At 41.5% G+C, this 26,245-nt stretch overlaps 1 protein-coding gene across 9 annotated transcripts in view; it reads left to right on the top strand.

Moving 5' to 3' along the window:
- MAP9 (microtubule associated protein 9) overlaps nucleotides 1-3,437 on the top strand; it is a 30,200-nt gene extending 26,763 nt beyond the window's left edge. For all 9 annotated transcript variants that reach the window (XM_075127758.1, XM_075127760.1, XM_075127759.1 and 6 more), the window contains one exon: nucleotides 129-3,437. In XM_075127758.1, the coding sequence (XP_074983859.1) occupies nucleotides 129-251 (123 nt within the window). In that variant the 3' untranslated portion in view covers nucleotides 252-3,437. The remainder of the gene's footprint in view (nucleotides 1-128) is intronic.
- Nucleotides 3,438-26,245: the final 22,808 nt, after the last annotated feature.

Raw genomic sequence — 26,245 nt, 5'->3', positions numbered from 1 at the left:
TTTTTTACATTTTATGAATTGCACCAATGAAACATCATGGACTTTCAACTAATATCTTTTGTAAAATAGTAATTATTTAATTTTCCTTTGACACAGTACTTCTCTGACACAACCTCCTCTAATTTCAGGAAACGAAAGAGAGGAGAGACCAGACTGAGAAAAAACAAAAGAAGCTCCAGGTTATCCTTGAGGATGAAACCCCTCCTCCATGGAGCCCGCCTGGCAAAGCTGTTTCGTCAAGGAACTACTGAGATGTCCATTACCCTTTGTGAGGAAAGTTCATGTCCAAAGTTCTGACACTGGCTAATCATCAATATTTCACAACAACTGACTTTAAAGTGAATTGATACTGGCTCTTGCATCCTTTCTTTTTTAGGGTGATTATTTTTAGACTCCTCAGTTGGAACAACTGGGTGTATGTGCTAAATAGCTCAATTGTTCTTTTCCATTACATTTCACCAAAAGATTAACTTGTGTGATTTTTTTTTGCAATTAATTTCTTGGTTAAACTTTGTGTCATTTGGCCCCTTTTGGTGAAAATTCATGTTCGGGACACGCAGGGCCGGACTCTAACACACCCTTCCTCATACGAGTAGCGCTTTAGCCCACAAATGATGCCATTGAAGTCAGTGGGCCTGCCTGTGGATTCAGCCTGAGTAAGGATGTCAGAATCTGGCCCAAAATGAGTGGTCAAGCAAGTGCTAGATATGTTCCCATACAAAGTGCAGGGTGAAGAAGTAGAAAATATTTGAAACCATCATTCAAGCATAGCTTCAGAGCTACATTATTTATAAACCGGTAAACAATCCCTGAAGATTGGCAGGGGGAATAAATACATTAAGCAAAAGGAAGTAAAAAAAAAAAACAAACAGTCCTGAGGTTTTTACTGTATGATGAGACTTGCAATGTGCAGTTGTGCAGAATGTAAGGATAACTTAGGTTTCGCAACAGCACAAATATCTGACGCTTTTTCAGTTCGAGTTTAAAGGACTAATAATGCTAGCTCCAGAAAAGGATCATTCAGAGTTGTCCGGAATGTATTCAACCGAAGTAAACTTTGTCCGTGTTGAATCAATGGTGCTAGGTTTATTCTGTGAAGAGGGCCAAAGTATATTTTTATGATCCATGGGCCTAGCCTATAATAATAGGGCTATGTGCAGCGGGGAAAGTAACTTAAAGGACTTACCGGTACTCCGAAGTCCTGAGCGTGTGGCCTCGACCAGAAGAGGTGGGGCCTTTAAATACCGCTGGGGTAGCGGCGGCAGGGCTCTGGTGGTGCTTTAAAGAGCCCGGGGCTCCGGCCACTGTGGGGAGCCCCAGGTCCTTTAAAGCACCAGCCTGGGGAAGCTGGTCCGGTCCGGCACGGCATACTGGTTCTTGCTGGTACGCCGGACCGGACTGGCTTACTTTCACCTCTGGTTATATGCTACCTTGAGCCGCAGTAGAGCTCCTATTGATGTGCAAAGATTAATGCTAAGATATGAGCCTTTTGTACTAATGAAACTTTTAAAGGCCAAATTCCATTCTCAGATACACTCAAGTATGTGCACAGTAATTTCATTAACTGTCAGTATAACTGGAATTATTCCAGAGAATATGAGAACAGAATTTTTGACCTCATAGCTGTTTTAGACTGTCAGCAGACTCAGAATGACAACTTAGTAATGGTAATACCCCCTCCTGCACCCCAGCCCTGAGCCCTCTCCCAGAACCAGCCCTCAATACCCCCTCCTGCACCCCAAGAAATATTACCAATAACGGTAATATTACCCTATCAACCAACAAAGAACTCAGAATGTTCAACCGTCTGTGTCGGGTATTTGTTCAACCATCTGTGTCGGGTTGATATGGCTCTCACATTGAAGGTATTTTGCCAAAGTGGCCTCCACTTCAAAAATAGTGAAGAGCAGTGGCCTAAATAATATGGTCATGTTGTGATTTGGACTATGTGGAGCACACAGGAGTAAGTGGACAATATTACATCCACTACTCCCCGTACTGCATCAAGTGGCTGGGGAGGTAAGGGAACACTCTGGCTAGCACAGCTGAGCTGTTGTTGGGGCATTATCATCCTACGCTGGTATAGAGTAGCAGGAAATGACTGCCTCTCATCCCAGAGTAAGGAGGCAACTGTACTTTTGGAGGGATGTCCCTGAAGTACAGTGCCTCTTTGTCTACTTCTTGATGGTGCATCTTATGCTCTCGCCACTTGCTCAAGACTGTACCTAAAAGTATAATCTAGTCTGTATGAGCAGAATTTCAACGAGAAAAGAGTTCTAATGCCTTTTGCTTGATTGGTCTTGACTAATTTGTAAACCCTTCAAAATTAAGGAGCTGATATCTGTTAAAATTACTGTCTTCTATGTAAAATGTTTTAAAGAGATGATCAAAGATTTTAAAGAGCTTTAAATAGAAGTGTTCTTTCATGTTAGTCTTGGAGAGATTATGGTGCAGCAGTAATAGTGAAGGTTGCACTGCAGAGTTCAATTTAAAACGGGTTGACATTAAACCTTTATTTTGTAAAAATCTTATTGAAATAGCAAAAACCAGAACATAAAATATAAGCTTTGAGCACTGTTTTAATTTTTCATGGTGGTTTGATGGAAATGAATTGATAAGGAAAGATTTAAGAGTTTAAAATTCTTCCCTCTTAGTGATTTTCCCCTCCCTGCTGAATTCTCTTTTTTTTGTACCCCTTTTTACAAGAAATCTGAAATACTCTGGGCCATGCCCTTTGGCTACATTGTTGCTCCTCATGGGCTGACTCCAGAATACATACATAATACATAGGCTGTATTTGAGAGAGAGAGAGAGACACACACACACATACTGTTGATAATGCACTTTAGCACTCCATAAAATTTTTTTCTTCCATCCTCCACAGATACCAAAAAGTAATGCATACCCCAGCTTCATTAGACTTTCACTCTAATAAAAAATCTTAACAGTGACCTCAGCAGTGTTAAGGCAGAATAACTTTATAAATGTGTGGAATATGTAACGATCAGATGTGCTGATCTGTTTCTGTAAAAGCATAGGAGGACACTGTTAAGAGTTTATATTAGAAGGGGTGTATGTCTTGCTTTTGGGTATCTGCTGGAGATGGAAGTAAAAGCCTCATGGAATATTGGAGTGCATTGTCAATAGCTTTGGAGGCAATATGAAGGTGGAAAGGACTATCTTGTTAACTTTTTATTTCCTTGCTTATGTTTTGGTTGGATGGAGTGTGTCGTGTTACATCCTTAATTGTCACTAAATATAGTTTTGTTTGCTAATTTTTATTTTGGAGGACAGTTTTAAAATACAGACACTACGGAAAGGAAGGATAATTATCTCTCGTATTAGATTATACACTGTGTCTATTTTTCCCTTCCTCTACATATATTGTGTGTGTTATAATTTTCTAAATGTATTAAAAGATTATGTTTTGCAGTCCATAGGTTCAAAATCCATGTGTGGTTTCCTCCCCTCTGGGAATTTGGCCAATAAATCTCTGGCTACCGTTAGTTGTGATTACATATGGAAATATGGGGAGATGTTTAACAGTAATACCCATTTTTTATTTTATTTTTTAACTGAATAATTAGGGAAGTAAAACACGGAGAAGTTTATATGCTGTCCGGGAGAATATACTGAGGTGAATTTTATGTATGTATAATGACCTATTGATTCCCTCAATAACAAGATTTGCTGATCTTGGGAATAAACTTCACAGTGAGCAACATTTAGGAAAATGGAAAATATACAGGGAGCAGGGTTGATATATGAGCACATCAAGATCAGAAGAATTTGAAGTAAATAATGCAGACTAGCTACATGACATTTGGGATGCTGTTTTACCTAAATAGTTTTGTAGAGTTCAGAAGCATGCTGGGCATTTAACAAAGTAAGAAAGACAGCTCCCTGCCCCATATATCTTTTTTTTTTTTTTATTATAGACATGACCGTACAATTGCTTTGGATACTATCAGACCTCTATTGAGCGTGCTCACAATCTAACATTGTCTCATTCCTGTTTATTGAGCATGCTCACTACTAAACATTACCTCATTCTTAGCTACTGGACAAACCTGCTCCAAACCATCCCAGGCTGGAGCTGTTTGACCTCTCTCTACCCTTATACTGCAGGTGCTCATTCCCAAGCATTTTCTCATTCTGAACATACTAACTTGTGTTGCTTTTCCTCAGAGCCATGATTATCTCATCTGACCTTACTTCCCATGCTCCAGATCACCATTACTTTGTGGCCATACCTTAGTAACCACAAAAACAATGAGTGGGTCTGGTGGCACCTTAAAGACTAACAGATTTATTTGGGCATAAGCTTTTGTGGGTAAAAGCCCACTTCTTCAGATGCAACATTAAGTAACCTACATTCTACTGGGCATGCTCAGCCCAGAAATACTTTGTGGCCATACCTCATTCTACTTGCAGCACCAGTCTTGTGACCTAAAGCATCCAGTGGTATGTGATCTGCAGCTTCTCAGTGGTGAAGTGACTCCTGCTTATTCAAGAAGGAAGCTAGGGATCCAAAATGGAGATTAGGAATACAAAGTGGAATCTGGGGAATTTCTCCGGTATCAGCTACAAAGAGCATACTTCTACCATTGATGAAAGAAGTATTATAGACATGCAAAGGCATCTATAGTGTGTCAAATTCAGTGTTTCAAATATTATGGTGAACAGTTGTGAGACTTTTGTATAATTTATCTTCTAAGTGCTAAGTCAAATTACAGGTTGACACGTACTTGGCAAGAAAAATCTGATAAAAGCATAAATAAATGTACTTTAACTTGTATAAAATCTTCTCATTTTACCTTAATTAGGCAAATATTGTAAATATATTGTTGTACATAGGGGAAAATATTTTGATATTAAATTTTGTTTTGATATAGTGAAATCAGTGGTTTCATTTTAAATTAATTTATGAAATCTTACTAGAAACTTTCTATGTATTTAAATCACCTAATCAGTTTCAATGAACACAAACCATTCTTTCATGATTGCTAATATTATAAATAGAACAGAGGGACAAATCCAGGCCTCAGATTTGGAGGCAGAACTCCCCTTTCATTCCATCCTTCATGCTAGGAGTCTAGGGTTGTTTGGCTCATTGACTCTACTTTCTGTTACTTCCGTTCCAATACAAAGAAACCGCTGTGAAACACCAGTGTTTCAAAGTTATGTACCTGACATATGAGCAGCATATGATTTATATTTCCCCCCAGGTATATTATTCATCAGTCAAGCTTCTAAGTTGATGCATTAAAAGTAGAAATGAATGACCAAGTTAAATTATAAATGCTTTCCAAGCCATAGCAACCGAAGAACATCATGGTATGCTGGCTCTGTGTCCCTACCAGTGCAAAGGGAAGGACAGATATTCCCCACCCCTTTTGCTCCAGAACTGGGGATCTGCTCAGCAAAGGAAAGTTTAAGTAAATCAACAAGTGCAATGTAGGATAGAGGAGTGCCTGGGACAATCTACTTTTTTGTTTAAGACCATGGATTCTAAACATGCATGTTTATCCAACACCCCCATTCTGAGTAAGAAAGATACTATACTGATACTTTTCCATCTTTCCCCTGAACTCTTCAAAGATTTCATTGCATTTGAGGCCAGAAACCCATCTACTCTGGCCTTCTGTATATTAAAGCCCATTAAATTTCAGTCTACCCGTTTTGAGCCCAGTAACTTGTGTTTGACTAAAGCACATTTGTTCCCTTCACTATTCTGCCAAGAAATCGCTCTAGCTACACTGGTGTGATGTGTTTTTCTAGACAAATCTATGATTAGCCTCAGCAAGTATGGCAGAGCAAACTGCAACTAGTACTAATAAAGCTGTGCCATCTTTGTAGGCTCACAAATGATATATAATCCATAAAATGTGATTTCTTGGGTCTCCTAAGTACCACAATAATGTTTCAAATGCTGGTGAACAGAAGAGTGAGGGCTACTGGGGGGCATCCGTTTGTGCTCTTCTCAGTTGGGGAGGATCATATGAGTAGTTCAGGGGGTTCTTCTTATCTTTTTAATCAGGGCTTCAGTGGCTGGTGGCAGGATCGGCTTACCAAAGAGGCAAAACAGATGGTAGCAAAACCTTTATTAATTGCTGCTAGGATGAATGCGGGCTGTTAGGATGGACATCTGGTGGTTTGCTTAGGAGCAACAGAACCCCGAGATCTACCTTCAGCTGGTGATGGAATGCTGCCTTTGGCCTTCCATCAAATACTTTTGGTGCAGCAACATCTCCACCTTTGAGGACTTAACAGTTTAAATACAATCTTATTTCTTCAAGGAGTAGAAGAAAGTGTTCATGAAAGTCTTCTAGAGCTAGAGCACGAGAGGTTGCCATAATGATGGATGTTAGCTAACAAGCACCATTTACATAATACAAAAGAAAAAAATTGACTTGAAAAGATTCAGTTTTAAGTTTTTAGAGGGTTGGTAATAAACATGTAAAAAGTAAATAAGATGTACATGCACATCTCTCTGAACTGTTAACCCTTTCTAGGTCTTATTTTTCCTGTACAATCTCTACTTTCAAACTAGCTGAAAATTGCAGATAGTGCAGAATGCAAGTGCCTGTGGTTTTTAAGAATGGTGGGATGAAGAGACCTATGCTCCATGTATTGGCTACCAATTGAGTTCTGATTTTAAAATACTCGTTTTGATCTGCGAAATCCTAAATAGTCTGGATCTTGTCTGACTGAGTGACCACCCCTTTCCCTGTAGGATACCTGAGGCATCTTTGATCATCTGAAATTGCTTGAGATAATAGACCTCAATTTAAAGAAGAGAGATCTGGCAAACCTGGCAGAAGGCTTTTCTTTTAAGACCGCCAAAGAGCAAATATTATGGGTCAAATCTTTTGAAGTTCAGTATCCCAAATCATTTTAACCAGGGTCATCCTTTTCAAACTCTGTCTTCATTATGAATAACCGCACATTTTTGGTCGATTTTTATTTTCATTGAGTCCATACTAGCTTTAAGAAAAACAGTTTATAAATTGGGGGGGAAGGGGTTAGTAAGATTTTGGTGCCCACGTTTTTCTTAAATGGGTGCTGAGTGCTAGTGATTGCCTAACTGTTCTCTTGCTGATTCAGCATCATATTACCAGTGAATTCAAGTCACTGTTTGCTTGCTTATAGTACCAGTGAATTCAAATGAGTACAATATATTTGCTGTATAGCACCAATGGTTACAGGTTTTGGGTCATGCTCTTGCAGCAGGGAAGAATAAGTATTGAAACATCCTAGTATTGCAAGGTATGTTTCTTCATTGCGACTTGCTCATTGATGAATGAGTTGCTTGTGTGATCCTTTATTTCTGGGTAGATTCTGACTGGAATGTTTAAAACACAGCCAAGTCTATAAATTTCCTCTGCTCTTTAGAAAAGAAATGCCATGTGTGGTACCTTGCTTTTCCATCACATTCCCATTATAGGCTAATCACATTTTTCATTAAAATAAACTTACCTGTCCGGCCTTTGGATGACAACACATGACTTGGATGCTGAAGTTACTTCCAAGCACCACTGCTCTCCAGAAGCCTGCTCTGACTACAAATAGATCATTGCATTGCTTAACTGTTTCAGGACCTTGGTATGCTGTCAACATTCACCATTACTACCATGTGGGATTACATTTCTCTTTTCCATTCAGATCTGTACCACGGCATTACAGAAAGAGGCCCTGGACTTATGTGTTTCTTTTGATAAAAGGGGTCATGAGAAAAACAGGAAGAACTAACTTGTTAAAGGATATAAAAATATTCCAAAATATCCTCCAATCAATTTCATCCTCTACAAGTAAATATTACAGGATTTTGAATTGTCTCTTTGGAACAAGCTTCCTTAGCTGCACTGAGTACCTGTAAGTTTCTTAATTGGTACCCTGTCAAAATGGAAAGTGTAATTGCAGATAATGCACAGAAGGCTATTTAGAACCCATTTATATATGTCTGGTCATAAATCTCTGCAGTTCGATAGAATGATTAGTTCCATTTTGAAGTGGCTTTAGGAGACACAGGGGATCCAAATTCCATTCTGTTACCCTGGTGCAGCCACACTGACTACTTCTTCTCCAAAGCAGAAGCATCTCTTCACTGACTATTGTGGGCAAAACAGTGGAAAGACTTATTTTCAACCAACTACTCTATGTCATGGACACCTCACTTCTCCCCATGTTTTTTATCTAGGTATAGCACTGCTGAGATGATATTTGCTGCTCAGCAAGGACTTGATCTAGCAGCACTAGGGGAGTTTTGCCATTGGTTTTAATGGGAGCTAGCTAGGACCTCAATTGTAGAAGTCCAGGGAGCAAAATGAAAATACTTTCAGTGTCTCAGGTTAGGTTAGACACTAACCAATTTATTTGAGCATAAGCTCACGAAAGCTTATGCTCAAATAAATTGGTTAGTCTCTAAGGTGCCACAAGTACTCCTTTTCTTTTTGCGAATACAGACTAACACGGCTGTTACTCTGAAACCTATCAGGTTAGGTTGAAGCTGTCCTAGTCTAAGAGGGTGAGGCAAGTTTAAATGCATGGATGCCCTTACAAGTTGATCAGTAATACTAGTATTATAGTTGTATTGCAGTATAACCGAAGAGGCCGAGTCCTGGAGCTAGGTGCTGTACAAACGAACAAAAAGAATTGCAATCTAAGTATAAGTCAAGTACTGGATAGACAGAGAGATAGGGGAGCATAAGGAAACAATGAGGTGATATTGGGTTGCATGATAGGCAGTGGTCTTAGCACCGCATCTGCAGATCTGTTGCACAGGAAGCTCTCTCCATCTTGGTTTAAGTGGTCACAGCAATTAGTCTTCTTGACTACCATCGTACCACCCCCACAAAACACAGCCTCTGAGATCACCTTCCCTGCCCCTTGTTCTGACTGTGTTCCCAAGCTCCCTTTTTCAATACCTCTACTGGTTTCCCCTTCTCTAGTGCCACAAGATTCTTATCCTTTCCTCTAACTTAGAAAAATTCTGCCCATTCTTATTCATCAGTATTATCCAACAACTTCATATTAGAGCCTTCTATTCAAGGAGGCCTAGTATCTGTCTTAGGTATTATATTGCAAATAGTATTAAATAGTTATGCAACATCAATTAATTATTTAGGCTTTTTTTTTTTTTTTTTTTACAGTGGTGGTAGGTGAAACAATTTGTTACCTTTCTCTGGCAGCAAAGATTAGCTTCTGCTCGGGAAAAGTTTGTCTTGTTCTTGTGCATCAACAAAAACGTTGGAATCTCTCATTAAAGAACTACGGTTTGCAAATGGCTGTGAACTTGTAACCTGCTCAGAGCAAGACTAGCAATCTATAAAATTTGGCTTGCTTGACAAGTAGCATTTCAAAGGTGAGATTATGTGCAAACAACACCATGCCAACAGTAAGTGGAAACATCAGGATTAATAGTACAGTGCTAAACGTAGCAAAGTGCATGTTAAGTGTTTTCAGAAAGCCAACACACACATTTGCAAGTTAAATTTATTTCATGTTACAAACTCTCAGTTTTTTATGATTCACTTTCATCTTTCCACCCCAGATCTTCAACAGTTGTATGTACTGGTTAGAATAGTCAGAGTATAAAGATCTGTGATATATAGTGAATTCTTGTTGGTCCAGCAGTAGGTATGTATTTAAGAAATATCCTCAGTGCTATAAGACAATCATTTCTGTGACCTCTGCTATCTACAACCTACATATATAAAAAAGACCATTAAATGGGCAGGAAAAATGAATATGGAATTTCACTGGCTGATAAAAGAATTCTGAGCTATGACTATAATACTCAAAAATCATTGTCTTGAACTTAGGAAGTTCCGAACAATGCACTGGACTGTTTACAGTCACTGCTTGGAACCTCGTAGCTGTATCACACAGGAATACAATTCCATACCACTACTTCTGCACCACTCCATATTGTGCAAGGGTGTCCTGCTCAGGTGGAGGTTACAGGGTTGGAATAACATGCACAGCCAGCATGTTTCCCCTCTGCTGGGGTGGGGCACGGCAGGGCAGGGAGAGGAGAAAAAGAAAATGACCAGTGGATTTGAATGTGGTCCCTCTGCCTATCTGTTATTCTCCAAGACCCCCTGCATGTTGCGGAACTCAGTGCTACAGCATTCTGGGGTCCTGAAATGCTGCCCTCCTGCTGTAAAACTACACTGGTTTCCCTGAGAGCAGAACCCTCCTTGTCTGTGGAGAGAAGTGGTTGGGGTTTGCCTTTAATGAACATTAATATTTTACAAAAGGGAATATTTTGTTGTCACAATAAAATGCTCTACAGGCAATAACTGTGCATAACTCATGCCTAGTTGCATGGACAATACCTGCAGCATGAATTAGCCCACACTGGTTCACCCATTCTTATATCAAACTGCTTAAACATGCTACTGAATATTATCACAAATGCTTGGGAAAAAGCAGGATTTATGGTTGTAGCTGCATTTGAAAGTTAAATAGCTCAGGGCCAAATTCTTCCTGCCCTGAGAAACCTGAGCTCCACCCTGCTGAGCTTCCCACAGCGTACCCTCTTCAACAGGAGGGCTTAAGAGGTTGCAAGGTTCGCAGTAGGCAGTTCCTCCCAACTCTACAGAACCTGGCAATCTGCTGGGAAGGCATCCATAATCTGTATAAGCAGAAGCCATCTACATGGACTTCTGCTCATGCATATGGGAAACAGGAATTGTAACACTGCATCAGATCTAATCCAATATCCTGTCTCTGAGAATGGCAAGCACCAGCTGCTTCAGAGGAAGATGAAAGATGTCCTGCAGTGGACAGTTATGGGATAAACTGACACCAGGAAAAATTTCTTCCTAATCCCCCTGAGGAGTTAGTTCGTGCCCTAGTTGAGTCCATTAGATTCCCCTAGCCCAGTGGTTCTCAACCTATTTATCACTGTGGGCTGTATATGCTGCAGGTTGAGAACCACAGAGTGCCCTCCTAGCGCCTCCTGCCAAGAGACCCCTCCACAGAGTGGGGCCAGGAGTGGAGCCCTGGGTGGGGGGGCTGGGCAGCAGGGACCCCAGATCCTGCTGTGTGGGGCCAGGCAGCAGCCTGGATCCTGGACCCGGCCACTTGGGGCTGGGTGGTAGGGCAGCTGGGTGGAAGCCCAGACCCCAGACCTTGCAGGACCAGGCAGTAGTCCTGGAGTTTGTGGGGCTGGGTGGCAACTGGACCTCAAAGGGCTGGCTGGCAGCTCCAGACCCCTGCCACATGGGGCCAGCCGGCAGTGCCAGACTCCCACCGTGCTGGGTGGCCAAGCATCCAGGAACCTGAACCCCGTGTGGCCCGACAGCCTTTAGCACACAGCTGTGTGCTAAATTGACCACATGCAGCCCCCGAGCCATGGATTGAGAACCTCTTCCCTAGCCCTAGCCGACACAGCTTGTGGGCCTCTGCAGCAGAAAACAAACCTGAAATGAGACAGAGTAAAATTCTAAAGAACAAAATAAATAGTTTATGTGTTATGAATTGTTATAAATGTGCATTCTACTTGAGAAACTGGCGCAAGACCCCAATGAAACCAATCTAGTGAACAACAGTGGATACTCCATTGCTTCTCACATGGAAAAATAAGCTTGGAACATGCAGCATCATGTTTTACTTGGTTGAAAATCATTTTGGACTGGTTTTTATATGATAAATTAATTATATGATTTATATGATAAAATCTTTTGTCAGTGCATTTTTGGCTACACGGTATTTTGTAGAGTTCATTATGAAACTTGCAAATAAGGAAAATCAAGAATAAGAATAATTAAAGAAAATATGTTAATTTCATAGATAATCAAGGGATAGGTATGGGGCCTAATGACATGCCCTAGGAGAAGTTAAATTCACTAACCTTTTCTTCTAACTTCACATAACCCACATGTGGGAATATAAACTATTTGAAAGGAGTGGAATAGCAAAATGATGTAATATATTATATCAGCATAATTTGTTTTGAGTCTTTTTTATATAGATGATTAAAAATGGGGAAAGAACTAATGGGATTCATTGAAAACATAAGAACATAGTGCTGAAAGGGACCTCTGGGTCATTAAGTCCAGTCCCCTCCTACCACAGGCACCCATGTCATATACTCCTGTTCATAAATTTATCAAGTTAAACATATTTATATGTGTTTGCAGCATTGGGTCCCTGAGCAGGAGACAGGAGATAAAGGGCCTGATATAATGCCCATTGGAAAGACTCCATTAAATTCAGGGGCTTTGAATCAGGCCGGATGTGGCTAGCTGGACAGGTGAGTACTGGAAGTGAAGGGAAGAGACAGCAAAGGGAAGTATTTTTAGTCTATCCCAGAAAAGGGCTAAACTAGAGAAGCAACAGAGTAAACTGAGCAAAACAATGGAGTCCCGAGATTAGAGAGAAGCAGACAATTGTCTGAGAGACACCAAAAGTTATAGGTAAGCACATGTCCTCTGTATCTGAACACTCCTGAACATATTTTCTTTTAAAGTCCATTACTCAGGAAGCTCTGACAAGTAGGACACCTTCTGAGCTTATTTATGTGCAATGTTTTCCTGCTATTGAATGCCAAGGTCCCTCCAATGAAGAAAAATTACCCTGGAAGAGCTTCCACAGTTAAAACCTGCATTGCTTTTAATAGCTCTGTCAAGAAAAGATTTATGTTCCAATGCTTCCTATGAAGCCTTCCACGTGCCATCCAATGGACAGGTTGCTAGGAAAAGATTCTTCATCCAAGCACTGGGTTTATGTTAAAATGATCTGGAAGGGAAAGGGTTATAAATGGAACCAGATTATATACCATTTTAACCTTTCTCCACAATACATGTTTTACTTGTTAGATCTCTACTGCTGAAGTAGGATGCACTGCAAATACTCTGCTGCCACTTTCCTTCCAGCCCCCATTCCAGGCCCTAGCCATCCTCCTCCCTACCAATAGCCAGCCATTGTTCTCCTATCCTGTTCCTTCCCCTTTCCCTCACCTCACCTGGTTCCAGGCAGCATGGGACAGAAATGGGACTGCTGTGTATGTTTTATGAGTATTATAGACTTGTCTGATTGTTGTAAGGAGTTTTATCGGTTTAATTCAAGAAGAAGCTGACTGCACATAGTCAGGGAAAAGTACAATGGCTTCAGATATCATCCTGTTGGTGGGTAGATGGGTGCCTAAGGATGATGTTCTACCTCCAGCCTCCTGCTGAGCTCACTGGACCAGTTTGTCAAGGGGGAGGACCAACCTTGGGAAACTGAGAAGACAAAGGACTTTTGTCTGAATGAAAAGTATCTTTCTAGGGAAGGGAGGCAGTTATGGCCTTCCCTAGAAAGAAGGGAAGCTGTTCTCTCACACACAGAGTCTCACTGGCGGGTCTGAAGAATCACAGAAATGTAGAACATGTTCAGTCCCCTGCAGTGAAGTAGGACTAAGTATTATCTAGACCACCTCTGTCAGGTGTTTGTCCAACCTGCTCTTAAAACCCTCCAGTGACAGAGAGCCCAAAACCTCCCTAGGTAATTTGCTCCAGCGCTTAGCTACACTTAAAGTTCAGAAATTTCCCTCACGTCTAATCTAAATCTCCCTTGCTGCAATTTAAGCCCATTAGTTCTTGTCCTGGCCTCAGTGGATAAGGAGAACAGTTTATCACGCTATTCTTTATAACAATCTTTTATGTACCTGAAGACTTTTACCATGTCCCCCTAGGAAGGTAGGCCTTCCTAGGCTCCCATCACAAGGTGGAAGAGCTAAGGTAAGCCAGATATGTGTAGTCCCTTTGTTGTTTTAAAATCCTTTTTCTCTTATGCTTTGTTCCTACTGTTACGATTAAACAATACTTTGAATTTAAAAAGGCTGTATGGTCACTGTTGAAGGGAAGAACCGCAGGTGCCAAATGCAGTTGGACCTGCTGGGGTAAGGAGGGACAATACACAGGATACTGTTTCCAAGCACCCAGTCTAAGAATGAGAGAATCATGTGATTCTGCCCCAGGAGAAGTAAAGACACAAGGTCTGGCACCTGAAGGTGTGCACTTAGGCTAGACAGGAGTCAGAGGTGCAGCTAGCCCTGCAATGTGACACACCTCACCCTCCAGTTCCCCTACTCCCTGTCCATACCCATCTACTGGTGCCTCCATGCTACATCTCCTTCCTCTTTACACCTATTCATTGCTGCATCCTTCCCACTCGCTATTCCTCTTCTCTCTCCCCTATGCTTTCTACTGTTTTCCTCCCACTTTCTCTTTCCCAACCTGCATCTGCACCTCTTCTGTGCCCTACTCTCCCCATTGCTGCTACGTCTGCTCTCCCAAATGCCATTACTTCATCCACTGCTTTTTTACTGATCCTTTTGTCTCCCAGCTACCACCTGTTCCTGCCTCCTCCTCCTCTCTTTCTTGGTTCCCTTTCCATTTACCAGAGCTGCCAGTCATGGAGGAAGAGTCCTGTGACATCTGTTAAAGCTAGAGGAAATAAAAAAGGAGGTGTCCTATGTTATCTGTCTCAGAGAGTAGAAAGAGAATCTCTCTTCCTCCTACATGGTAGGAAATTGGAGGCTCCTGCATCCAAAGTCCTGACTGTAGTTGCTGGGGAAGAGATGGGGAAGGTATCTCATCATTGTATGGGAAAACTGCACTGAGGCTGAATTTGGGGAGTGATTGGTTATTAGAAACTCCTGTTGCTTTTAGTCTGGGGCTTAGCTAAAGGAAGTTATATCCTCTTGCCCTTTTACTTGACCTTGGCTGAATGAAGCCAAATTATGTATGTTTCTGTTGGACTATAACTATGGGAAGTCCTGTTGTAGCTGAGTTTCAGCCTGGTGGAAGGACCAGACCCTAGGCCATGCGTACAGCTCAGGAGGGATTATGCAAAGGTGTCCTTTGCACTGCCTTGATGCTGGGCTGGTTGTGTGCCATGTAGAGCTGTTTGTGAATTTTTGATGGAAAGTATAGTTTCTCCATCAGGAAACAGAAATAAAATATTTCATTTTGGTTGGTTTGACACAAATGGGATGATTGTCTTTTGAACTGACCTGAAATGTTTTGTTTTTCAAATCAGTTCAACAAAACATTAAACTGCCTTTCCCTTGTGGTGTGTTACTTTATGGGTAGTTCACGCCCCCATTCTCTCCTGGACTGCCCTGAAGGACTACATCTCCCATAATTCAATGTGGCTTTTTCTTTTGGCCAAGCTGTAGTCCAACGGGGAGAATAGGGACAGCAGGGTGCCTTACGGGTGATGTTGTTTTGGAATGTATCACTAGGGGAAATCCACATTAATCGACTCGAAACAAGAGTTTCAGGTCAGTTCAATCAACTGAAATGGAATGTTTTGATTTTTGGGACTGTCAGTGTTTTGTCTAGATCAAAAATGTCAAATTGAAACTTTGGAATTGCATGACAAATTTTGAAATTTCAACTTATCACAATTTGTGATGAAAAATGTTGACATGTCAGAGTTTCCCACAGGATGGAAATTTTGTACTTCACACAGCTGTACTGCTGACCCATTCTCTCTTCTTTCCCCCCCCCCCCCACCCCGTATACCTTAAAGCAAGTTGAAGGCTACCTTAAATTACATCAACTACCAGTGAGCCAAGGAATCACTACAGCACCCAGGGATCCTCCAACCATGTCTTCTTTCCTCTGGCCACACCCTATGCCAACAGCTAGGGGAAGTGATGTAGGCCACTGGAGGAATTTTTTTTTAATGCTGGGGTCATCCTCCAGTAGCTGACTATGCTAGTTTGTAATCCAGAGTCTGACAACAATGTGGTGGAAAGTGGTCCCACACCAGGATCTGGACCAGGATGTTCACTCTTTTCTGTATGTTAATAACAATGCTTACCAGAAAGATCTTTACACTTGACCCCTCTGCTTCATTATTTTCATGGTGGAGAACTGGGCAGTCCCTGAACAGGCAAAAACTGCACCTCCCTGGACACTCTTATACAGCTTTTAGTAATGGATCAGTGAAGAATGAGCCCAAAATCTGAACATTACTCTGGCTTGTGTGCTACATATCAAATAACTAGTAAAGCAGGTGATATTGCAAGCTTACCCAACTCAAAACATGTAAGGGAACTGGTTTTCAAAGGGACCAGCCTTCCATTACTAGGTTATAACTATATTTGATGGCTATGAAAAACGTACACTTCTGGTGACAATAATATCTGGACCCAGTTCTGCTAGTCCTCCTCATTATCAGGTCCCAGTGAAGTCATTTGGCATTCTTCACGCAGAGAACTTACTAAATCAGGCCTTCATCTGCAATGAACTGGCAAACAATGTAGCAGCAAAGCCTTCCATAAGTGATTAAGCAAATGTGATGGCCAAACGGGAAATCTTAATTTTTTGTAATGAACTTACTATTTTAAGCAAAAAATAATACACTAAATATGAGAGAGATGTAGAACTGATTTTATGTTTATTTTATTTTAAAAGTATACTGTGCTCAACCTTATAGTATCCAAGCACCTGTCTTTCACTGTCGTTTCTTAATTCCCTGAAACATTAAAATGCCTATGAAAAATGAAGAGAAAAGAGAACCCAATACAAATACTAGCTAGCCCTCACTTATTGCTCCTGTTCCCCGTTAAGTACAAAAACATTAAGTTCTGCATATATGGGTCATCTCTCACCACTGGAGGGTGGGGTTGTTTGTGTTTCCCCCCAACAAAACACTCATTTTTTTTCTACCTGGGAATTCAGTGTGTGGACTGATGGCAGGATATAACCCCTAACAGATACACTTGCCTTATGTTATCTAAGAAGAAACATTCTTAAAAGAAATCCAATATCTTGAATAGAGTGTTTCGTTTCTTCTTGGCTGATTAAATTGGCTAAGTCTTTACCAGGAGGGTTTCAATATAGTAGCTTGTTCCTATGGGCATTGTCATAAGGTCCTTTCTCAAACCATGTTTTACACCTTCTAGCAGTAGTTGTTTGGACGGCAGGTATAGGACTGTTCCTGTACTTACGTTTAGTATCTCAAGTCTATTTCTACCTGCGTGTCACTTCGCAGATAATTTGTGTCCCAGAATAGGCCACGGGGCTGTTTGCACATTTTTTTAAATCTAAAGGATTCTGATCTCACCCTATTTACTTAATTTAAAAAAAAGGGACTTCATCCTCAGCCAATGAATACGTTTAAATTGTATTCTCCCTACCTTGTGCACATTTCCAAAAAGTAGCATGTACTGTCAAATAAAATCAGATTTCCTGGGGAATCATTAACTTTGCATAGGCTTGGCAATGTACCCTTTACACTTGAAAAACAGACAGTATGCTAAAAATACACAGCGCTCCGAAAAACATTCTCCCTCACATGCTTCTGCACCACCACCTAACACACTGTGTGTACCTTCCCTAACCTGCCACTTACAGTATGCATCAAATGGAAGCACAGGCCAAAGAACAATGTTCTTCCTAATGTCTTTTGTAGCTTTTTTATGCCCATTTAAAATAGGGGTGGGGAGGAGAAATCTTGTCAACACTTAAAAACTCAGACATAGAAAATAACTCCTTTGAATGCCTAACATATTCCAGAGTTTGAGGAGCAGTTCATCTCAAGTTAGTTTGCCACTGCAATTTCATCAAAGCTAATACCTGTCATTTCATCCTGGTTCTAAAATACTTTCCACTTCACATCAGGCAGCATAGCAATGGGCTGCTTGCTTTTCAAGGACGTGGCATGACTTGCCAAGTGAGCAGTCTATGCTTGGAGCCTGATCATCTACCCCCTGGGATTGATAGTTTTGGTTTTGACTTTAGTGGATGTCCTCAATGTTCCAATATGAGTTGCAACAGAATACCTCTGGGTTTGCTGGTGAAAAATTGTTTTTCTGGGGCAGCTTCCCACTTCAGAGAAAAATCAATAAAATTTCACCAGGAGCTCAACCTTAAAGTCAATGACAAAACTCCATGTGCTTCAGTTAGGGATAGGTTTTCACCCCAGGTGTTTTGTTAGACATAGTAGCTGAGTAAAATATGTAGGGTTTGGCCCCAGACAAATCTTGAACAGTTTCACCAGGCTGCAAGGCTGATGAAAAGGTAAATTAGAAGAGTTGAGTGCTTTATAAACAAGATTTTTGAATAGCTTTAGAAGTAGGAAATGTGCATCAAAGGGCATGAGTCCCATTGCATGAAATCCTATGAAATGTGTCAAAATGAACAAATGAGAAATGTCTGTTAACAATGCATTTAAAAAACTTCCCTTTTTGTGTCCCTTTTACAAAACATTAAATAAAGCACAATGAGTGGCTAGTCCATGTGTTTTTCCTTTCATTTCATCAAACAAACCAAAGAGATCTAGTGAACAGTCAGCTGAGAGTATGGCCCTTTTATAACATAGTTTCATATCTTGACTTATTCATTCAGCATAAAATATTCAAAAATTAACATACAGAGTGCTCTGAGAGAGCTAGTTTGCGCAAGCTGCCAGCTAGTACTAAAGTGGTTCAGCTGAACCAAGAGAAGATTTATCTAGCCTTTCAAAATGCAGAACAGCCAATCATGCTCTTCAGGTGAAGTTGCTTTATAAGACTTAATGGTTTCTGATATGAGAAGCAGAGATTTGAATCTGGATAAATCAATAATACTTAGCTTGTTTCTAAAAGTCTGTCAGTATCTTAGTCCATTGGTCCAGCCCTCTTAAAAATGTTCTCTGACCCTGTGATCAACAGCTTGTCAAGAACATCTTTGAACATTCTTCTAGGTCTATATTTAACTTTTTTTCTTGCTAGGCAAGTGATGTGCATCTGATCACAAATCACGCTGTTTCACAATAAATAAGCTTATGAGAATGCCGGGAAATGGTTCAATAATCCAATCAGCCACATGTAAATCTTAGCATGTTTATCCAGATGCATTTAGTTTCATACCATTGCAACATCTGCAGGCTTTGCTACAGCACCCCTCCATACAGTGCTCAGGGAACATGAAGCTCAGGAAACATTCTGATTCACCAGTTCACAGAACCCAAACTCTTTCAGATCTGCTCCATTCCATTTTTATAATTGAGGAAGTACATCCCCATGGTGGTGTAAAGTGGCACAAATTACACTACAGTTCAAAGGACAAAAGTGAATGCACCTAAGCAGAGTTAGAAGACCATGCAACACTCAATATAGCTTTCTGTCCCTAAAGCAGCTAAATCTGATTGTTTTGTGCTTGTTATTTAGGAGTAGTTTTGTCATAAAATTCTGATGCAGAAGATTATCTGAAAGTAATTGATAACCTAGTAGCAGTTCAATGTTTTGGAGAATGAGAATAACTTTCCTTATGCAGGATCACAAAGGGCTAGAATTTGTCCTTTGTAACCCAGGCCGCATTAATCTACAGTTGGACAAACAGTGTAGGATTGGTGTGAGGAGATGACTTTGTAAAGAATAGGCATTTTTAGAGGCAGTTCTGCTAGCTAACATTGTCTGAATTAGGAAGAAACAGGAAAGGTAACTAATCTAAGCCTCTTGTGTATATGTGTGTGTGTGTGTTTTTCATTAGCATGGGGGTTCTTTTCCAACAGAATAAATCTAGCACTTTCTGCCTTATAAGGTACTGGCAAAATCTATTATACTGGGATCAATATGGGGTTGCGATAATAAAACTGGAGAACTGTTAGGCTGGTGGTGTTAGCGATTTAACCATGGGGGTTCTTGTACAAAATGTACAGGCTTATTTGGGCTGCAAAACTGTAGTCTAAGGCAACTTTCAAGTGCCTCCTTTTGTAGTATTTATAGGCTATCATGAAGAAACAGTGAGCTTGTGCACACTGCAGCAAATGTCCTCCCAAATTCTCTGCCCTAACTTCTTATCAGTGCCTGGGGCTAGAAAGGATCGCTTTGTTAACTGCATAGTGGCAGTACCCTTGGGACTCATTCACCTTCCTGTGGAGCAAGGATCAGCTCGTAGGCTCAGTTTATTTGGTTTCCTGGTATCTGCAGATATCCCCTCAAGAACACTGGTTAGCACTGTGGAGTAATCCGAGAAAGAGGAGGAGTACTTGTGGCACCTTAGAGACTAACAAATTTATCTGAGCATAAGCTTTCGTGAGCTACAGCTCACTTCATCGGATGCATTCAGTGGAAAATACAGTGGGGAGATTTTATATACACAGATAACATGAAACAATGGGTGTTACCATACACACTGTAACGAGAGTGATCAGGTAAGGTGAACTATCACCAGCGCGGGGGGTGGGGGGGGGAAACCTTTTGTAGTGATAATCAAGGTGGGCCATTTCCAGCAGTTGACAAGAACGTGTGAAGAACGGGGGGGGAGGGGGGGAAATAAACATGGGGAAATAATTTTACTTTGTGTAATGACACATCTACTCCCAGTCTTTATTCAAGCCTAAGTTAATTGTGTCCAGTTTTCAAATTAATTCCAATTCAGCAGTCTCTTGCTGGAGTCTGTTTTTGAAGGTTTTTTTGTTGAAGAATTGCCACTTTTAGGTCTGTAATCGAGTGACCAAAGAGATTGAAGTGTTCTCCAACTGTTTTTTGAATGTTATAATTCTTGACGTCAGATTTGTGTCCATTTATTCTTTTACCTAGAGACTGTCCAGTTTGGCCAATGTACATGGGAGAGGGGCATTGCTGGCACATGATGGCATATATCACATTGGTAGATGTGCAGGTGAACAAGCCTCTGATAGTGTGGCTGATGTGATTATGCCCTATGATGGTGTCCCCTGAATAGATATGTGGACACAGTTGGCAATGGGCTTTATTGCAAGGATAGGTTCCTGGGTTAGTGGTTTTGTTGTGTGATGGCTGGTGAGTATTTGTTTCAGGTTGGGGGGCTGTCTGTAAGCAAGGACTAGCCTGTCTCCCAAGATCTGTGAGAGTGATGGGTCGTCCTTTAGGATAGGTTGTAGATGCTTGATGATGCGTTGGAGAGGTTTTAGTTGGGGGCTGAAGGTGATGGCTAGTGTCATTCTGTTATTTTCTTTGTTGGGCCTGTCCTGTAGTAGGTGACTTCTGGGAACTCTTCTGGCTCTGTCAGTCTGTTTCTTCACTTCAGCAGGTGGGTATTGTAGTTGTAAGAATGCTTGATAGAGATCTTGTAGGTGTTTGTCTCTGTCTGAGGGGTTGGAGTAAATGCAGTTGTATCATAGAGCTTGGCTGTAGACAATGGATCGAGTGGTGTGGTCTGGATGAAAGCTGGAGGTATGTAGGTAAGCAGTCAGTAGGTTTCAGGTATAGGGTGGTGTTTATGTGACCATCGCTTATTAGCACCGTAGTGTCCAGGAAGTGGATCTCTTGTGTGGACTGGTCCAGGCTGAGGTTGATGGTGGGATGCACCCAGTGCATCCTGAGACAGAATTGTGGTCCCTGTGCACTTCTTAGTGGTCCCTGCGCTCATATAATGCAGACCCAAAGCCTTCAGTTATGTACCACACTATCAACTCATTAGCTTGACTTTTGGGAGCTCCTGCTATTATGGAGATGTGAGGATTGGTGGACACTGTCTTCTGATTCCGGTTTAGGCATTGAATCATAGAATCATAGAATATCAGGGTTGGAAGGGACCCCTGAAGGTCATCTAGTCCAACCCCCTGCTCGAAGCAGGACCAATTCCCAGTTAAATCATCCCAGCCAGGGCTTTGTCAAGCCTGACCTTAAAAACCTCTAAGGAAGGAGATTCTACCACCTCCCTAGGTAACGCATTCCAGTGTTTCACCACCCTCTTAGTGAAAAAGTTTTTCCTAATATCCAATCTAAACCTCCCCCACTGCAACTTGAGACCATTACTCCTCGTTCTGTCATCTGCTACCATTGAGAACAGTCTAGAGCCATCCTCCTTGGAACCCCCTTTCAGGTAGTTGAAAGCAGCTATCAAATCCCCCCTCATTCTTCTCTTCTGCAGGCTAAACAATCCCAGCTCCCTCAGCCTCTCCTCATAAGTCATGTGTTCTAGACCCCTAATCATTTTTGTTGCCCTTCGCTGGACTCTCTCCAATTTATCCACATCCTTCTTGTAGTGTGGGGCCCAAAACTGGACACAGTACTCCAGATGAGGCCTCACCAATGTTGAATAGAGGGGAACGATCACGTCCCTCGATCTGCTCGCTATGCCCCTACTTATACATCCCAAAATGCCATTGGCCTTCTTGGCAACAAGGGCACACTGCTGACTCATATCCAGCTTCTCGTCCACTGTCACCCCTAAGTCCTTTTCCGCAGAACTGCTGCCTAGCCATTCGGTCCCTAGTCTGTAGCGGTGCATTGGATTCTTCCATCCTAAGTGCAGGACCCTGCACTTATCCTTATTGAATCTCATCAGATTTCTTTTGGTCCAATCCTCCAATTTGTCTAGGTCCTTCTGTATCCTATCCCTCCCCTCCAGCGTATCTACCACTCCTCCCAGTTTAGTATCATCCACAAATTTGCTGAGAGTGCAATCCACACCATCCTCCAGATCATTTATGAAGATATTGAACAAAACCGGCCCCAGGACCGACCCTTGGGGCACCCCACTTGATACCGGCTGCCAACTAGACATGGAGCCATTGATCACTACCCGTTGAGCCCGACAATCTAGCCAGCTTTCTACCCACCTTATAGTGCATTCATCCAGCCCATACTTCCTTAACTTGCTGACAAGAATACTGTGGGAGACCGTGTCAAAAGCTTTTCTAAAGTCAAGAAACAATACATCCACTGCTTTCCCTTCATCCACAGAACCAGTAATCTCATCATAAAAGGCGATTAGATTAGTCAGGCATGACCTTCCCTTGGTGAATCCATGCTGGCTGTTCCTGATCACTTTCCTCTCATGCAAGTGCATCAGGATTGATTCTTTGAGGACCTGCTCCATGATTTTTCCAGGGACTGAGGTGAGGCTGACTGGCCTGTAGTTCCCAGGATCCTCCTTCTTCCCTTTTTTAAAGATGGGCACTACATTAGCCTTTTTCCAGTCATCCGGGACTTCCCCGGTTTGCCACGAGTTTTCAAAGATAATGGCCAATGGCTCTGCAATCACAGCCGCCAATTCCTTCAGCACTCTCGGATGCAACTCGTCCGGCCCCATGGACTTGTGCACATCCAGCTTTTCTAAATAGTCCCTAACCACCTCTTTCTCCACAGAGGGCTGGCCATCTCTTCCCCATTTTGTGATGCCCAGCGCAGGAGTCTGGGAGCTGACCTTGTTAGTGAAGACAGAGGCAAAAAAAGCATTGAGTACATTAGCTTTTTCCACATCCTCTGTCACTAGGTTGCCTCCCTCATTCAGTAAGGGGCCCACACTTTCCTTGGCTTTCTTCTTGTTGCCAACATACCTGAAGAAACCCTTCTTGTTACTCTTGACATCTCTCGCTAGCTGCAGCTCCAGGTGCGATTTGGCCCTCCTGATATCATTCCTACATGCCCGAGCAATATTTTTATACTCTTCCCTGGTCATATGTCCAACCTTCCACTTCTTGTAAGCTTCTTTTTTATGTTTAAGATCCGCTAGGATTTCACCATTAAGCCAAGCTGGTCGCCTGCCATATTTACTATTCTTTCGACTCATTGGGATGGTTGTCCCTGTAACCTCAACAGGGATTCTTTGAAATACAGCCAGCTCTCCTGGACTCCTTTCCCCTTCAAGGTAGTCCCCCAGGGGATCCTGGCCATCCGTTCCCTGAGGGAGTCGAAGTCTGCTTTCCTGAAGTCCAGGGTCCATATCCTGCTGCTTACCTTTCTTCCCTGCGTCAGGATCCTGAACTCAACCAACTCATGGTCACTGCCTCCCAGATTCCCATCCACTTTTGCTTCCCCCACTAATTCTACCCGGTTTGTGAGCATTGAGAAACATACCTTTAGAAGTGTCCAATTCATTGTATGCAAGGGCTTAATTGTATCTTTATTTCTGGGTTATGGGCTAGCTAGAGTATAAATTTAGGATTACCTACTACTTTCAAATTCACAGCAGAAGTTTCTCTAATGCCAGTGAGAGGCCTGCACAAAGATCAGGGGTAGAATCTGGCTTCTGTGTAGTAACTAAATATTTATCGCTTGTTCTGAACCCTTCAGCATCCTGCAGGGTGAAAATGAGCTCACTTAATGATCCAGCTACTTTTCTATTTTTTCTCTTCCTTTTAAATCTTCCTTTGTTTCTTTCCCTCTTCCTTGTCATTGTTTCATCTGTTCTTCCTTCTACACTTCCTTCACTACAACAACTCCCATTACCTGTGGGCTTCACGTCCATGCCTTTCAGCATTCCAACCACTAAAATGGTCTGGAATTAAATAACTAATGTTTCCATGAATGTCCACGCTGGGCCTTAGAATTACTGCTGTGATGAGGGCAAGGAAGGTCAACCTCTTAGTCACTACTTTAAGGTTGTCTGCATTTGCAGGAAAACAGAAATGCATTAGTTCCCTTTGGTTCATATTTGGAACATTATCTGTGAAGGTGGAAGGTCTAGGTATCTTTCAAATCTGCAGAATCTAAGCTTTCTTGTAAATATGTTGTAGAGGCTCTAAGTATGTCAGGTTTCAGATTAGCAGCCATGTTAGTCTGTATTCGCAAAAAGAACAGGAGTACTTGTGGCACCTTAGACTAACAAATGTATTTGATCACAAGCTTTCGTGAGCTACAGCTCACTTCATCAGATGTATTCAGTGGAAAATACAGTGGGGAGACCAAATGTTTGCTGTGCCAGCCCTAAAATAAACAGGCTCTGTATAACATCCATGTCAGAGGCTATATCTCTGACGCTGGCTCCTGTGCAAAGTGCAGTCATTTTTTAATACCATCTGTGGTTTTTAGATGACTGCAACAAATGACTCCTTATGGCAAAATCGGATACAGCCCATTAGCTTAATAAAGCCTTAAGGCAAAACATTACTCTGTTACACTGGTGTCGAGCAAAATTCTCTCTTGCAGATGGAATTAGTACAATTTGGCACCAGTGAAAAAGCATATTATGATTTTGTATGTGGAGGGAATCTAAAACTGCCACCAGGACCAATTTGTGTTTGTATCTTCAAAACTGAATGAGACTGTCTTCTGCCTCAGAGTATGGGGAGAAGAGGGAGAAACACTTTCATAATAAAGCATGGTAATATACAGGCCTTTTGGGGAGGATGCTGAATGTTGGGATAAAATAAACAGTAATTCCTAGTCACAATCCTAGGATTATAAAATGATGAGCAACACTAGGCTGAGAGAACAGTAATTAAGAATTCATTGAAAAAGGAATAGCTTTTTCAATGAATTCTTAATTACTGTACTCTCAGCCTAGTGTTGCTCATCATCTTATAATCCTAGGATTGTGACTAGGAATTACTGTTTATTTTATCCCAACATTCAGCATCCTCCCCAAAAGGCCTGTATATTACCATGCTTTATTATGAAAGTGTTTCTCCCTCTTCTCCCCATACTCTGAGGCAGAAGACAGTCTCATTCAATCTAAGGTCTTGATGGGAAGAATAATGACACCTTGGAAGACAACTATATATTGTATTAATTTTGAAACTGACAAAGAGTTTTGGAGCTACTTTCTGAGCCTCAGATGAATGATCCCTCCTGACCTTTTGAATTCCTCATCTTTTTGATAAACTCTCACTGAAACAAGGTCTTAATATCCATAAATGACCACCTAGCCCAGGTGCATTCATGTGAAACTAAATCATCTCTGAAGAGTGACTTACAACAAAGCTCTGACATGTGTGGGAGAGTGAGCAGGTGGCTCAGGGCACTGATAATTGAACACTAACGGATCACTATGCTAGTTCTCTAATTAGTCATGGTCTATAATTTACTGTTCAAAACTCATTGCTCAGTGTCCTATATGAATTGAGTTTGACAGTCTCAATTTTGCTGCTGGTGGGCAGGTGTCCACATACACATTATCACAGTGAGCACCCTGGTGGGTGGTCTTAGTAAAGGGGTAAAACCTGATTTAGCATAGAGATTGAATTATCTTCCTCCGTGTGATTATTTGATCACATGTGCCTGGCTAACATGACCTAGCAGGATGCTTCTGCTGCTACTACTCACCAATGCTGAACCTCTTCTGTGGGTAAGTTCAACTTCCTCTACTCTAAAACTGACACACTTCACCAGTACTCAAATCAAACTAGAACTGCCCTGTCCGTTGGTAGATTGTTGGTTAATTGAGTATATACCTTTGAGCTAAATTTCTGGGGGGAGGGGTTAAGTTCAGCCCTTACTATTAAAACAACACACGGAATAATAACATACTGGAAAGAGCAACTAAGTAGTAAAAAAAAAAGAGTAAAAGTTGGATAACACAATTTAGGAAAAAAAAGTGGTGATCTA

The sequence above is a fragment of the Caretta caretta genome, chromosome 4, assembly GCF_965140235.1.
Source record: "Caretta caretta isolate rCarCar2 chromosome 4, rCarCar1.hap1, whole genome shotgun sequence".
Taxonomy (NCBI): domain Eukaryota; kingdom Metazoa; phylum Chordata; order Testudines; family Cheloniidae; genus Caretta; species Caretta caretta.
This window is presented reverse-complemented; position numbering and strand designations above follow the sequence as displayed.